The sequence below is a fragment of the Phacochoerus africanus genome, chromosome 15 (genome assembly GCF_016906955.1).
Source record: "Phacochoerus africanus isolate WHEZ1 chromosome 15, ROS_Pafr_v1, whole genome shotgun sequence".
Classification (NCBI taxonomy): Eukaryota; Metazoa; Chordata; class Mammalia; order Artiodactyla; family Suidae; genus Phacochoerus; species Phacochoerus africanus.
The window spans coordinates 100,630,171-100,645,262 of record NC_062558.1 but is presented as its reverse complement, the minus strand read 5'-3'; the positions used below and the strand labels follow the sequence as shown (position 1 = coordinate 100,645,262).

At 34.5% G+C, this 15,092-nt stretch overlaps 1 protein-coding gene across 1 annotated transcript in view; it reads right to left on the bottom strand.

Annotated features, from left to right (window-relative positions):
- PTEN (phosphatase and tensin homolog) overlaps nucleotides 1-15,092 on the bottom strand; it is a 93,819-nt gene that overhangs the window by 16,557 nt on the left and 62,170 nt on the right. The window contains exon 5 of the mRNA XM_047759412.1: nucleotides 13,670-13,908. Coding sequence (XP_047615368.1) covers nucleotides 13,670-13,908 — 239 coding nt within the window. The remainder of the gene's footprint in view (nucleotides 1-13,669; nucleotides 13,909-15,092) is intronic.

Genomic DNA, 15,092 nt, shown 5'->3' with positions numbered 1-15,092 from the left:
ATTACAGAAATCCTAATCAGTAGTTTTAGAAATTGTACCTATATTTAAGGCTTAATTTTGGAATTGTAGAATTTTTAGTTCTATATACTTTCATAAAGAAATAGTAGCAGTGTTACTTTGAGAAACTGCTACAAAAACTAATGTTAAAATTATTAAAGTTTAAAAAGTGTTTAAACTTAAAATTATTTTTATATCACATTATTTAATGCCACTTCAACAAAAAGTCATTCATATTTATCAAGATAAATTACAGAATTGCAAAGCAAGTTGCAGGAAAGAGCAGATAGAAGATGGATGGGTGGGAGTAAATCTTTTTGAACAATGTGATTTATCATATAGTCTAAAAATAAATAAGATTTTTTTAAAAATTAAATAAATGGAAGTCTATATAAGATGACCAAATTGTCAAGTTATTTGTTGAGGTTTAGTGGAATGATAGATATTTTTTCCTTTATCTCTATTCTTGGTATAAGTTTGCATGAAATTTCCAAAGCTTTAGTTTTTCTCAAGTATATATTGATAGCATATCTATAAAGCAGGTGTTTATACACCCAGTTAATCCTTAACAAAAAGGTAAATGCATAGAGAAAGAATGTTATGAATCTATTAGCTGTCACCAGTGGATGAATAACTAATGTGTCAATACAAGATAAACTAAAACTACTGACTCAATTCAAAGAAAAATGCTGAAAAACTTAATTGTAAGTTTATTATTTTACTATCAAATTACATATAATTAGTCTTCTGTATCTTATTTTTGCAATTCTTATCTACCTGTCAGCTTACCAGCATCTCAAATCAAATGTGTCCAAATTAACAGAAATTTAAAAGTTGGAAGGCCCAAATATGTATAGACCATAGGTTTTAATGTGTCCTCCCCACTGTATACTCATATCTTATAACCATGATATACTTACTAAAATTTAATTAATAATACAATGAATCAATGTAATCTAGAATCAGAAATGAGTAAAACTTCCACACTAAATTGACAATGCAATTTATAACACTTCAAATATCATATTTCCTGAATGCATAAAATGAAAATAATGATTCATAGGCATCCTGAATAGTACATTTAAATTTAAACATACATATCTTATTAAAAAATCTAAAAAATGAACTTTTTACTTTTCCTCAAACATTTCATACATATGAAAAGAGGGCTGAACTTTAAAGCTCTTGAAGATTAAAAATTACCACATTTTCAAATTTTTTCATTTAAATTAAGACTAATAAAAATCAAATTTATTCTTGAACCAAGAATTTTTAAGCTAAGCTGGTCTGTAACTATCCCCAAGGTATAGTTTTATTCCCAACTATAAATTACTCTCCTTTTCTACTTTGTGAAGAAAATTACTTATATTCTTAACTTTTTTCCTCAGGTAAAACTTTCAAAACATTCTAATTTTAGCTAAACTTAGCATTCTTTTTTTTTTGTCTTTTGTTGTTGTTATTGTTGTTGTTGCTATTTCTTGGGCCGCTCCCGCGGCATATGGAGGTTCCCAGGCTAGAGGTTGAATCGGAGCTGTAGCCACCGGCCTACGCCAGAGCCACAGCAACGCGGGATCCCAGCCGCGTCTGCAACCTACACCACAGCTCACGGCAACGCCAGATCGTTAACCCACTGAGCAAGGGCAGGGATTGAACCCGCAACCTCATGGTTCCTAGTCGGATTCATTAACCACTGCGCCACGACGGGAACTCCTAAACTTAGCATTCTTTAAGTTGACTTAGGATCACATTCCTGGCCATCATCTCAAAAGGCAGCCACCGCTTCTTCAATTTCCTTATGTTCACAGCTCAGGAGGATATTTGGTGTCCCTCCCACTATTCCTTCCAGCCCTGCTTTGACCACTGCTTTTACTCAGTCTCGTCGATTCCAAATCTATATCATTAAATAACTTTCTTCCATATGCACTTATTAACACCTGACTACAATGATTTTAGCATTTTGTTCACCCCACCTCTCTTTCCATCCTGTCCCAAATATTATCCTCAAGGAACTAATCCCACGTTATTGGGAACCCAATGTAAGCAACTCTCAAAATTCTTTTACCACATCTTAAAATCTTTTTTAGTCCTGACACTTTATAAAAGTGTCTCTTCATGTTCACCTTAGTTCCATTTTCTGCAAGTAGTCTATTAATTATCTCCTCTCTGGCATTTGCCTTTATTCTCTTCACCTATCTCCTAATAAAAAGCTTGGGGGACCCTTATCCTTTACCCAAAACAAGCAAACAAGTCAAAGACCAAAACCCTACATTCTCCCCAGATCTTGTATCTCAACCTATCATCTTCCTTCTCTACATAAACTAATGAGGAAAAGCCTCTAACTCCTTAACTCTTGGAAATTTGTAATTATGAGGCTAATTTCTTTTTTTTCTTTCTTTCTTCCTTTTTTTTTGCCTTTTTGCCATTTTCTTGGGCCACTCCCGTGGCATATGGAAGTTCCCAGGCTAGGGGTCGAATCGGAGCTGTAGCCGCCAGCCTATGCCAGAGCCACAGCAACACAGGATCTGAGCCGCATCTACGACCTACACCGCAGCTCATGGCCACACCTGATCCTTAACCCACTGAGCAAGGCCAGGGATCGAACCCGAACCCGCAACCTCATGGTTCCCAGTCAGATTCGTTAACCACTGAGCCACAACGGGAACTCCCTTTTTTTTTTCTTTCAGAGAACAGTAATATTTTATTTACTTCACACAATTTACAGACAATGCCCAGGAAATACTTTGTCTTATTAAGTAGTAAATATTCAAGAAAATATAGGCTGAACAGAGTTTAAAAAAAAAAAAAAAAAGGCTGTTTTAAGTCAAATTCTATGAATCATTATTTCTCGTTGGTCAGGTGGTCATCAATGTGTTTTACCTTCTTGGTTCTATGCATTCACTCTATGTCCAAGGTATGTGTAGGTAAAGCTAAACCTTATTGAAGTACAGTTTGTGAGGCTGATTTCTTAATGGTCATTTCCTACTGTTTCCCTACTATCATGGCTCATTTCTTTGGCTGCCATTTTGAAAATTCCCTGCTTCTGTCCTCTATCCTCATCGGCTGTCTCTTCTCTTCTTGCCCCTAAATGCAGGCATATCTCAAAAATTTGATCTCAGCTATCCCCTAATTATGTCAAATCTATCTACTCCGATAATTTAATTATCAATCTTACACATTAACTTCAAAACCTGTGTCCCCCAGTATGACTTTATTCCCAACTTCCAGTCCACAATTTCTTACACTTGGCTGGACATTTCTAGCTGGGTATCTCAGAAATACTCAAAATACAGCAAATCCCTTAATTGAAGCTTTCATAGTCTTGCATGGACCAACTCTGTTATTTCTGTCATTATACTCAATGCACTATTTTCTCCAGCATCTGAGCCCCAAACCTCCTGTAACAGCTTCACCACCTTAGAGTGAAGGAAACAATCAGAGACATCAGTGATACACACAGGGTTATAGTAAAGAGAAGTGAGGGAACCTCACCACTGTAGCAAAGGTCCAGGCAGCAGAGTGGAGGCAGAGATTGGTATATCAGTCAACGTATCAACTACCTAGCACATACACACACATATAGACATGCGCGCACACACACACACACACAGTCCACAAAAAAATGTAAGGTAAGACAGACGTTAAGCTCATCTAGAACACTCATATTTGATTCCTACACATCTATTCAGAAGCCAAAATCCAGATTTTGACTTTGAAATGTCTCCTAAAATACAAGTTCTGGTTTTCTGTGGCCATTCTAGTTCAGTCACCTTCTGCAATTCTGCAATATCCAACTGAATTATCAGACTTTGATTTATATATTCTCCAATTTGCTTGTTATGCCACTTTTGGATTAATCTCACAAAAATAAGATTAATTACAATACCACATAATTCAAAATATGTTAAATGGTTTCCCACTGTCTACCCAATTAAAAACAAATTTATCATGCACAATAATTCCTTACCAATATAAAAATATAGCCCAATACCGTTTCCCACCCTTAACCCTCACAACTCCCTTCCATGCACTCTTACTTTTGACTAAACTATGTAATTTCCCCCATATTAAAATTCCTGGTTTTAAAATATGTTATTGTTATTACACTGAGGTAAAAGGGCTATGCAAGAATCATTTGGGAAGTTTTATCTATTTTTTAACACCTGGACCAATTTAGATAATATAGATTTGATACTTCCAGGTCTGATAGCAGCCACCTAAAATGCAATTCACATCAGATACTTCTTGAAGGCTCCAACACATTTTCATTCTTTGATTGTCTATTCAGATTTTGTATTTCATCTTGACACATTTATGATAACATGGTCATTGAAAACTGCCCATTTCCCAGTGAAATTTTCAAATTCATTAACCTAAACCTGAGTATGATTTTTAATATCACTTCCACACTGTAGTTTTATCTCCTTTCTCAAACTTAGCATTTCATTTTTGTTTTCCTTCTCTTTTCTTTTGATTGGTTGTAAAAGAGATGAATTGATTTTATTGGTATTTTCATACAGTGTTTGAATTTTTTAGTTCAAATGGCTTAATGTTTGCTTTCATAAATTTGTTTTCATCTTTATTAATCATCTCTATTTGTTATCTTAATAATATCCAATATGAATTTGTATTTCTTCAATGACCAAAAATTAAGTGATTTTAAATTCCCAAATGATTAAGTTTGATTCAATTTTTTAACAAAATCTCCTGTTCTATTTGAATTGTAACCAAGGAATGGGGTTTACATATTTCTATTTGGAGGTGAGATTTTATGGTTACCCTAATGAACTGTTACTAATGATAACTGTTTTGTGGACGATAAAAAAAGAAACACATTTTATGGGCTATCTTGTGTTACATTATTCAAGCCATCTATGTATTTTTGCATTTTGTAACTCTTGGTTCTTAAGGTATATTCAAAAGGATTCCTAACATTGCAATATATTTTGGCATTATGTTTAGCACTTAAAGAGTCCATAACTGTGAAGTCTTCATTGTGGAGTACATCCTGTGTTAATATAAAATGACATTCTTGATCCAGTTTTATCCATTTGCTATAAATGTACCCTGATACTGCTTCTGAAATTTACATATGTCTGATCTATCTTAATGAGCCATCTATTTTTTAACCTGAGTTGTTTTATATAAATCTCTTGTATATGATTAATCTCTTAAAAAACAAAGATTCAAAAATATAGGTTATACACATCTTTCAAACTCAGAATACTGCCATAATACTACCAGACCAGAAACCACCTAGGTACAAGATATGTAATATTTTGTTCATATTCTGTACAACAATACTCTCAAATCACCTTCTTTAGGATGAATTCACAATCTAGATTCTTGAGTTGAGAAAGTAATTTTCTACCTTAGTAAACTTTCTACTGGCATTTCTAAACTCAAAAATAATGCAGATGTTTTAACATGATAGTGTGTGCTTAAAGCTTGGAAATCCATGTTTCGAAATGATCACAATAAGATTATACAGGCAAGTAATTCAACAAAGAAAGAAACATGGCTCTTAGGAATGGCAATTATTACAATGACAACATATAACAGTAGTTACTGTATATTGCATATTAAGCCACATATTAGACAATTTACATATATCCCTAACACTACCACCACTTTACAAGATAGATACGATCTCCTCTATTTTAAGGATAAGAAAACAGTCCTGGTGCACATAATAACCTTGTTCAAAATCAATATTTGAACCTAAATGCAGGTCTGATTCCAAATTTTTTTTTTTTTGTCTTTTTGCCATTTCTTGGGCCGCTCCCGCGGCATATGGAGGTTCCCAGGCTAGGGGTCTAATCGGAGCTGTAGCCACTGGCCTACGCCAGAGCCACAGCAACACGGGATTCCAGCCGCGTCTGCAACCTACACCACAGCTCACGGCAACGCCAGATCGTTAACCCACTGAGCAAGGGCAGGGATCGAACCCGCAACCTCATGGTTCCTAGTCGGATTCGTTAACCACTGTGCCACGACGGGAACTCCCTGACTCCAAATTTTTTTACTCCCATGTCCTGGCTTTTTTAACAGCATGCATACCATCTGCAGCCTGAGAGAAGTCACAATCTCTTTGGGCTCTTATTTTTCCCATCTATGAAAAATCTCCAAATTTTAAGGTACTAACAGTGATTCAGTTCTATGAAACTAATTATAAGCGGTGTATGGACCACAGAATCTTTGAGAATAATATGAAGCAGAAAACTCAGGTTCTTCTGTGTAGTTTTTCTTCTTTGGGAAGCTATCTCTTTCTCTGTGGTTTAGGTTGAGAATTGGGCTCTATTCTTCAGCTTGAGATATATGCCCCAAGCCTCTGGACAGAATGTTTGGTTCAGGGATGGGTACATGAACTGATCCAGGTAAACCAGAACCTAATCTAGGAATTTTTGTTCAAACTGTAGCTCTCTTCCCATTGCAGTTGCTAAAGTGGACAGCATGTAAGCCTGGAGCTACTACCTTGCCATTACTTGCAGAGGGTTTGCCTAAAAATAAAGTATATAAAGCTGAAAGATGAGAGTTTGCGAGAGAGAGATTTCCGACATCTGTTAAGCATCTAGATTCAGGCCAGAGCTTTTAGGGTTATATAAGCCAATACATATCTCCTTATGTTTAAACTATTTTGAGTTGGGTGTCTGTGATTTGGAACTGAAAAGAGTTCCAGTATATTATAATATAGCTGTTTTTTTCTTTTTTCCCTTTTTAAGTTTCTATTTCTACTTTGTGATCAAAATAATAAAGAAAAATAATTTGGACTGAACATATAGTACAGTAGAAAGAATACTGGATTTAAGGCTAGGAGACATGATTTTGAGTTATTACACAGAGAGATTAAATGACCCAGAACAGACTAATCTTTGAAGATCTGTTTTATCATTTATATTAAAATGGGTCTGAACTAAATAATTGCTAAGGTCCTTCAAGGTATTAAAAACCTTACAATTTTATGAACATATAGATTGAATAACAGACTTAAAAATGTATTAGTGAAACACAGGTTAGCCCAGGAGAATTAATGTGTTAGAAAAAATAAGAATGTTATATTAGGAGTTTTTTAAAAAAAGTCAACATAGAGGATAATTACAGCTTTACTTTGTTTTAAATGAAGAGAAAATTTCATCATATTACCATAGGGGAAATTTTGTAAACAGACTAGAAACAAAATGACCTGATTATATTAAGACATAAATTCATTCCTCAGAGAAACTAGAAAATTTCCTCTTCTTGGTATCATTCAGAATAAAGTTACTATTTAAAACTTCTAGAAGGTTTAAGTCTTCATTAAAGATAAGCTAACAAACTCACATACAGAGATTATACTATATAAGAACTTTAATAGCTACCTTTAAAACAAACTAAAAAAAAAAGAAAAAAAGAAAATCAAAAACCTCAAATTTTTTTTTCCTGAAAGTTTAATCAAAGAAAGTAAGTATGAATGCTTACTTTACCTGCCACCATTCCAGAAGAGGGAAGGCAAAGCAAAGAGAGAGGAGGAACAGGGATTCTAGCTAGGTCTATCATATAACAGAAGTTTGTCTCTTTAAATTCAGAAATTTGGGGGATCTTTCCAAAATATACACTTATTAGCATTGGTAGGATGTTTTAACTCTTAGTTTATAATAAATATTGTGAGTTTTCTACTTTAATTTTGAAACATGAGCATAATTGCAGACAGTGTGAGGCACAGACTAGAAGGGAAGCGACCATAGGAGCCACTGACAGCTCAATTCAGAATAATTTTCCATATGCTCATAAAGCCAAAGGATCAAATATGCAAGAAAATGATACCTAGAGAAGTATAACATAATTGCCCTCTTGTAAATTATTGAATAAAAGATAGAAGGAGTCATCCCTCAAAAGCAGTTGTCCCACTCTCAGAAAACTTTTTTTTTAATAGGAGGTATCAGATGTACGCTGACTTCTCTGCAACATTCAAACCCTCAAGTACTGCCTGGGTGTTACTAACACAACTGCACATTTTATGGTTAGCTGACACTCACCACTCTGCCATCTAATCTGCACCAAGTAAGTCTGCTGAGAATACTGTCAAGACTCTGCACCAGACTAATTTGAGGAGAGCCTCTGCAAGTCTATTTATTCTTCACAACTGGCTCCTCTTTCCTTAAAACAGGGGGAGGAGGGGCTGGGGGGAGGAGGAGGGTAAGGAGAGAGAGGAAGAAAAAGAGGGTGGGGGACAGAAAAGAGAAGAGGGAAGAGAAGAGGAAACATTCTGATCCTATAAAAAGTCATCATAACAATCTTCTTCAGCTTCTTAGTGTTTCTCTATAATTAAAATTAAGGATACAAGCAAAACAACATTAAAGATAGTTCTAATAAAATTAATCCTACACAAACTGAAAAACTGATAAAATGTATATAACTCCTGTAATAGTGGTTCACAATTACAAAAATGCAAATTTACAGATTCAACCTAAAAGAAAGTACTGGCAAGAAAATATTATCTCTTAGCAGGTGTTTCAGAATAAATAATCAAAAATATATTATAAGACACTTATTTCACTGGAAGATTTCTACAGTTGTATAACAAAAGCTTTACCATGCTCAGATTTCTTATGAGGAGATTAGTTAAAAGTTAAAAATATACTGGAGTTCCCTGGTGGCCTAGCAGTTAAAGATCTGGTGTTGTCACTGCTATAATATGGGTTCAATCCCTGGCCTGGGAACTTCTGCATGCCGTGAGCATGGGCAAAATAATAATAATAATATATTATTTATTAATATATAATTTAACATGTAAATTATTTGAAAGTTTTAAGACAAATTCCAAAGATTTAAAGGAAGCCTGTAGTATTACATTTACAAGACCAGTAACCTCAGCTGTCCTTAATTTCTACTTAAATCAGAGGTCTTTAAAATGCTCCAGCATGTTTAAGGTATAAACCAGAGAGTCTTGTCAAAAAAGGCCAATTTCATCATCATTATATGACCTTTCAGGAGAGCTTGACTCTATACAGAGATTAATTCTCAACAGTTTCAAAATTCTTTTACAATTCCAGGATTTATGGACTTGATAGTGTAGAAAGAAGTTTACCAGTATGTCAGGGGATTCAGATTTTACTCTGCTGTCATTAATTGTTTGGATAATCTTGTTCATCTTTCTGGGCCTCAGTTTTACCATCTACAAAATAAAAAATACTCCTGCAAAAAAACCTCATAATCTTACAACTTTTATCTACTATGTCTTGCTTTCTAGTGCTGTTTCAACCTAAAACGGAAATGATACCATTTAGTAAAATACAGCTTTGTCAACAACATCTGCTCATAAATGTCTTTTTGCCTTTTTAAATATACACAGGGAAAAAGGTAGGAGCACATTAGGCTACTCCTTTAGAGTCTGTGAATAATTCATCCAAAAAATGGTCTAGGTATATCAATTAATCATGAGTTAATGAAATAAGCAAAGCAGATCACAATGATTTATTTTGACTCCAAGATGCTAAAGGGATCTATTTTGGCCAAATTACTTAATTCCAAATCTTGATATCATGTAACAGCCAAACATAATTTTACTGAGTCCTTAATATGTACAGAACTCCATTTTCTTTTTTTCTTTTTCTGTAGTCTTTCTAGGGCATGCTTATGGCACATGGAGGTTCCCAGGCTAGGGGTCGAATGAGAGCTGTAACTGCCAGCCCACACCACAGCCACAGTAACGTAAGATCTGAGCTGCATCAGCGACCTACACCACAGCTCACAGCAATGCTAGATTCTTAACCCACTAAGCGAGGACAGGGATTGAACCCGTGTCCTCATGGATACTAGTCAGGTTTGTTAACCACTGAGCCACAATGGGAACTCCCCAGAACTCCATTTTCTACTAGTCCATCACCTTTCACTTGGATGAGATTCCAACCTATAAGAGGATGGAGAAAACGCTGTGCCTGGAGCATATCATCTGCTGATGATGTAGCTATTATATTCTACCATACAACAATACAGGCTTTACATTTTATTTTCATAAATACTTCTTTTGCTGTCTTCTCACTATGGCTCCTATTTCACATCAATATCTCAGGGGGCTTGTCATTTCATCAAATATCCTCTCCTCACTTCTACAGAGAAAGAATTGACAATCATTATTACCAGACTGTGATGACTAAAATACCTTACCACTGACAAATTACAATATGTCCTCAACTTTTTGATTATGGAGACTTCTCTTGGATCTAACTTAAACTGGAAACAGAAAATAAAATATAATAAAGTTTAAATATTCTTGGGTTTTATTTTTATTCTTGAACACGATGGGATGGAATATCCCAAGTGCTTTTTATATGGCTAGTTCTCACAATCAGAAGTATTCAGCCAACTATCCTAAAGAAGTACCTACATCAGGACATGTATCCATATGTGTGGGGGTGGATATCCATAAGAGGGTGAGAGAGAGGGAAGGGCAGCAGGGGTGGCGGGAGGCAGGTGTGTGTGCTCTAAGAACACGACAGTACAGCTTAGTTAGAAAAGTCAGGCTGTTACCATTTTGCCCTATTACCAAATAAACCCTTACTGCCCCCCAACTCAAAATCCTTGATTAAAATATCCTAACAAGGGTGATGGCTGTAATGCCAAATTAACAACAACAACAACAACAACAAAATTCACACAGCAAATGTGGTAAAGGCAAATACCTTAGAAATGGTCAAACATAGTTTGCCACAGAAAAGTAAGCTTGTTGTTAATACCTCTGTCAAAGAATTTCATCCATTCCAAAAAAACTGACTTTTTTTCTATACTATGAAGCAGTCATGAAAGAAATGGAAATACCACTTCTCTTCAGCATATGAATTCTCAGGTTAGCCAGCTACTAGTTTTCATTACATACATGCATGGCAACACAAAGAATAATTCCTATTTGGAGTCCCCTTTGGAAATTTCAGGGGATATTAACATTTTCATAATAGTGAAGTTTCTTTGCCCCCAGAAAAGTCTCCTGCAGAAACCTCAGTGTACTGTAGACATTAAGCACACCTTCATGCCTGGCAAAACATCTGGTTTTCCTGCTTTGGTAAAGACAGAAGCTTTACATGTCACTGTGACCCCATTCTTTGTTCATCAGTATACACCGATGTGTAAGACTCCACCATCAATCTTGAGAGAAGTCTTATCTACTGTTATAATTACAAGTATTCTACCGCTTCATGAGTGCCAAGTTTTGAATCACAGACTGTGTAAGGGTAAATACCCTTGAAAAATCTACTGGTGTGAAAGTTGCCAAATCCATGAAAGCCAAGACTTTTCAATCAAGGACTTCTCAAGAGGTTTTCTCAAGTAGGAGCAATTATGAAATTCTTTGCTACACATAAGTTCACTGGGTTTAAGGAAGGCAAATTCTATATCTAGAATTGCATCTGCAAAAAATACAAACTTATGAACAGTTTAACTCTTCAACAATAAAAGTAAAATGTGGAGTCATAATCCATTCCTTCCTAACATAGCATTATGCCAGAATCTTGCCAAAAATGACTCAATAACTAGAAGATAAAGAAAATGATGCAACATGAATTTACCTAAAGAGTCAGAGAATTCTTATTCTTTGCTCTTTCATTCTTTAATGAGATAGGGTTTTGAGCAGTTATTTTCACCAAAAACAAAATCAAAACTGATTGGATATCAAAAATGACATAAAAGACAATGGATAATTTCAACATGTTATTTAAAAGCTAAATAATACCAGCCCTTTCATTAAAACTTACTGTTGAGTAAAATTAAAGCTTAATTTTAGTTAATTTGTACCACTTAGATTTTTTTCATCACTCTTAAATAGTAGCCACTGATTTTGGCATTAAAAAAAGAAAATGAGACATAATTCTTAAGAAGTTTTCTTTTATATTCTTTGTTAAAAAAATTTAATTGGGGAGCTCCCATTGTGGCTCAGTGGTAACAAACCCGACTAGTAACTATGAGGATGTGGGTTTGATACCTGGCCTTGTTCAGTGGGTTAAGGATCTGGCATTGCCATGAGCTGTGGTGTATGTCACAGATACGACTCGGATCCTGTGTTGCTGTGGCTGTGCTGTAGGTTGGCAGCTGCAGCTCTGATTAGACCCCTAGCCTGGGAACTTCCATATACCACAGGTACTCCCTCCCTCCCCCCAAAAAAGAGGAAAAAAAATTGAAATTAAAAACTATAAGCAAAACTTTATGTTTAAGTATACCATGCACATTTTTTGTGGGAAAGTATTTATAGCTTTAATCACGTTTTAAAAGGTATATAGCATAAAAGGAGTCCCTAAATTAAATCTACTCTGGCTCCACATTACACTTTACTATTTTTATTTTAAATTCTCTTTCCTTTACTTCTTTTCCACTACCAAAATGTCTGCTGATCATCAATCCTGTTTTAAATTTCTATTACAGCTTCTGTGACTGTATTTTAATTTGACCCACCTCTCTATGGTTTTCTCCCCAGTATCTTTTCTCTGTGCTGCCTACATTTATCCACTTAAGTATAAAACAATTTACCTTCTATATTTTTAATCAGTAAAAGCAATTGTTTCCCTCCAAATGAAAAAAGGACGAACCAAAGTAAACATCTTCAGGTCCTCTTTTCTGGAGAGGACAGAATTTGCTCTCAAATTTATTCTAATGCTATTATTCCAGGGTATACACAGTATATAGAAATGTATGGCAAGCTGTTAAAATCAACATTTACCAAAATCATGCATTAATAATAAGATACAATTTTGTAAAGGATCACCAATAAACAGTACTTTGGCATCCTAGATATAATTCAAAAAAGTAACAAAGACAAATAATAAGGAATGAGGAAGGAGTAAAGGAACCAAGAATCAATGCAACTACCCAGCTGAAAATGACAGCTACGATCACTTATATCTGTTTGGAAGCTGAGTTAAAAAAAAATTAGCTTAAACTGGAAGAGAACCTTCCTCGTTGTAAAAATTATTAAAACCAGGATAAATTTTTCATATAAAGTTAGGATGTCTTCCTCAGTAGAGCTCTCTAAATAAGTTTCTCCATCTATCTGGAATAGTTTGGAGTTTTTTTTCTTCTTGGAGGGAGAGAAATGAACAAAGTCCCTTTGTAAGAAATGTAAACATATTTTGCCATACTCGCTACCCAAAGAAATAAATCACTTGAAAATTACTATAAAAATTCTCCAATAGTTCACCTTTTGCTTCAAATATACTACACAAATTTGTTATTGATTTTAGCACAGTCTTTAGTCTTCTAAATAAGGGAAGAACCTTTAACTAATATTAATTATCATTACACATTTATAAATATTCATATCAAAGAATAATCTTTATGTATTATAAAAGTAAAGATCACACTTTATTAGGTAATAGCATCCAAGTCGTTATCCAAAGACACTTTATTCTCAAGCAAACTTCAGGAATATCAAGCTTACTTTTAATCAATGAGCTTTTTAAAATGTTTCACAAAGATTTCACGAGACCAAAAATGGAATACAGTTAATGGGTAAGATTTGCTAGCATCATGTGAAAATACTAGTATGAACAAAAAACTGAATGAATCAGTAATTTGCTCATATGAAAGTTAAGGTAGTACACTGATTTAAATGTTTAGAGGAAAGAAACAAGGGTTACCAACTAAGCTTTCTGTTTTCTAGTAAATTCTCAGACCTAAGAAGAAGGATGAAAAAAAAACAAATATAACTTACCTTTTTGTCTCTGGTCCTTACTTCCCCATAGAAATCTAGGGCCTCTTGTGCCTTTAAAAATTTACCCCGATGTAACAAATATGCACAAATCATTACACCAGTTCGTCCCTTTCCAGCTTTACAGTGAATTGCTGCAACATGATTGTCATCTTCACTTAGCCATTGGTCAAGATCTTCACAAAAAGGTTTGATAAGTTCTAGCTGTGGTGGATTATGGTCTTCGAAAGGATACTGTGCAACTGTGGAAAAAGATAACCTCAGAATAAGAAAAAAATCTCTCCTGAGTTGCTAATTAAAAGTAGGTTAACTTTTGAAATCTTGCATATAAATTCAATAGAGATTTTAAATAAAAACTGAACTCCAGGGAAAAATTGTCTGATAATTTTCAAATAGAAAATAGAAAATAATCTCCTGTTAACTCAAATTTCCCCATTAGATAGGGAGGCCAAGTATCATTTTCCCCACTTTATGAAGGAGGAAACTTTGCAATAGAGTAGCAACGTATCAGAGGTCACAACGTATCAGAAATGGAGGTAAACTCAAAATGAAATGTCACACGAGCCCTTCTTATCAGGGCTTACCATATATTTTCTAACAAAAGGAGTTGCAGTACTCATAATATTGGATCATCACAAAATGTATGTTTCAAAGAAAGTACAGTTCACTAATGAATCAACAATGGAAAAGATAGCAATTTGTGCTTCATACAATAAAAATGCCAAGCATGTTATTTTAAAGATGGTCTTGCTAATAGTGTTGTATACACATGACTTTAAAAGTATTTACAAAAGAAACTGGGGAAAAAAAAAACCTATTTAAAAAATGTATAAAATCGTAGTAAAGTTTATTAAAGGAAGTTTCAGGTTTTTTCACGAGTTATAAGAACCCCAAACTTCTCTGTTCCCTATAATTGGAGTAGAGGGTTTTTGCTTGTTTGTTTAATTCTCCAAAAATAGGACCTTAAATATATCACTATTAAATTTTATCTCTTGCTCTCTGCCTAGATTCCACTCTATAAAGTCTGACATTCATGTACTTAATTATCCTCTGCATCATCTAAATATGTAAAAAATATGTCTTTAATATCAAGCAAGTCATTTACAATGTGGTACAAGGTACACTCAATTAAGCCTTTGGTGTGACAACAGCTCTTCACAGAGTCATCAGGACAGCTTTTACTTAGTCATCTGCCTACCATCTTCGGTTCCCCAATGGCATACAAAACATCCAGGTAAACCTGTTAAACATCTATTTAAAGCTAGCTAAATCTCGATTAAAAGACTATTTGATTATTAAGCAGTAGCCTAAATTCACTAAAAATGAAACATTCTATCCTGGCTCTCAGCTAAAGCACTTCTTAATTCTCAAAACAAGTGTTGGAATGTCCATTCTAGTTATTTAAGAAGGATCAATGACAAATATA